The 432-nt window shown below is 65.3% G+C and overlaps 1 protein-coding gene across 1 annotated transcript in view; it reads right to left on the bottom strand.

Annotated features, from left to right (window-relative positions):
- Positions 1-18: 18 nt before the first annotated feature.
- The window catches only part of LOC104075339 (desmin-like), a gene marked incomplete at both ends in the record, with an annotated part of 749 nt that continues 335 nt past the window's right edge, over positions 19-432 (bottom strand). Inside the window, 2 exons of the mRNA XM_009575791.1 lie at positions 19-65; positions 204-365. Of these exons, the coding sequence (XP_009574086.1) occupies positions 19-65; positions 204-365 (209 nt within the window). The remainder of the gene's footprint in view (positions 66-203; positions 366-432) is intronic.

Below are 432 nucleotides of genomic sequence, written 5' to 3'. Positions count from 1 at the left end.
TCTCCTTGTCCCCCCTGCCGCAGCGCGTCGTTGTTCTTGTTGGCCGCCTGCGTCAGGTCAGACACCTGGGGAGAGGCCAGGGTCAGTGGGCATGGTCACCAGGACAGCTGGGACCTGCCATGCCAGGGTCAGTGGGCATGGTCACCAGGACAGCTGGGACCTGCCATGCCAGGGCCAGCCGGGAGCCCTCCACGTTCCCGCACCTTGGACTTGTACCACTCCTCGGCCTCGGTGATGTTCTTGGCAGCGATGCTCTCGTACTGGGCGCGGATGTCCCGCAGTGCAGCCGTCAGGTCGGGCTTGGAGATGTCCATCTCCACCTGGATGTGCTGCTCCTGCAGCTGAGCCTGCAGTTCCCGGATTTCCTGGAGGGACAAGGTGATGCCTCAGGGCACCCGCTCTGTCCACGAGCCCCACGGGTGCCCGCAGGAA

Source organism: Fulmarus glacialis, unplaced genomic scaffold, assembly GCF_000690835.1.
Source record: "Fulmarus glacialis isolate BGI_N327 unplaced genomic scaffold, ASM69083v1 scaffold28324, whole genome shotgun sequence".
NCBI lineage: Eukaryota > Metazoa > Chordata > Aves > Procellariiformes > Procellariidae > Fulmarus > Fulmarus glacialis.
This window is presented reverse-complemented; position numbering and strand designations above follow the sequence as displayed.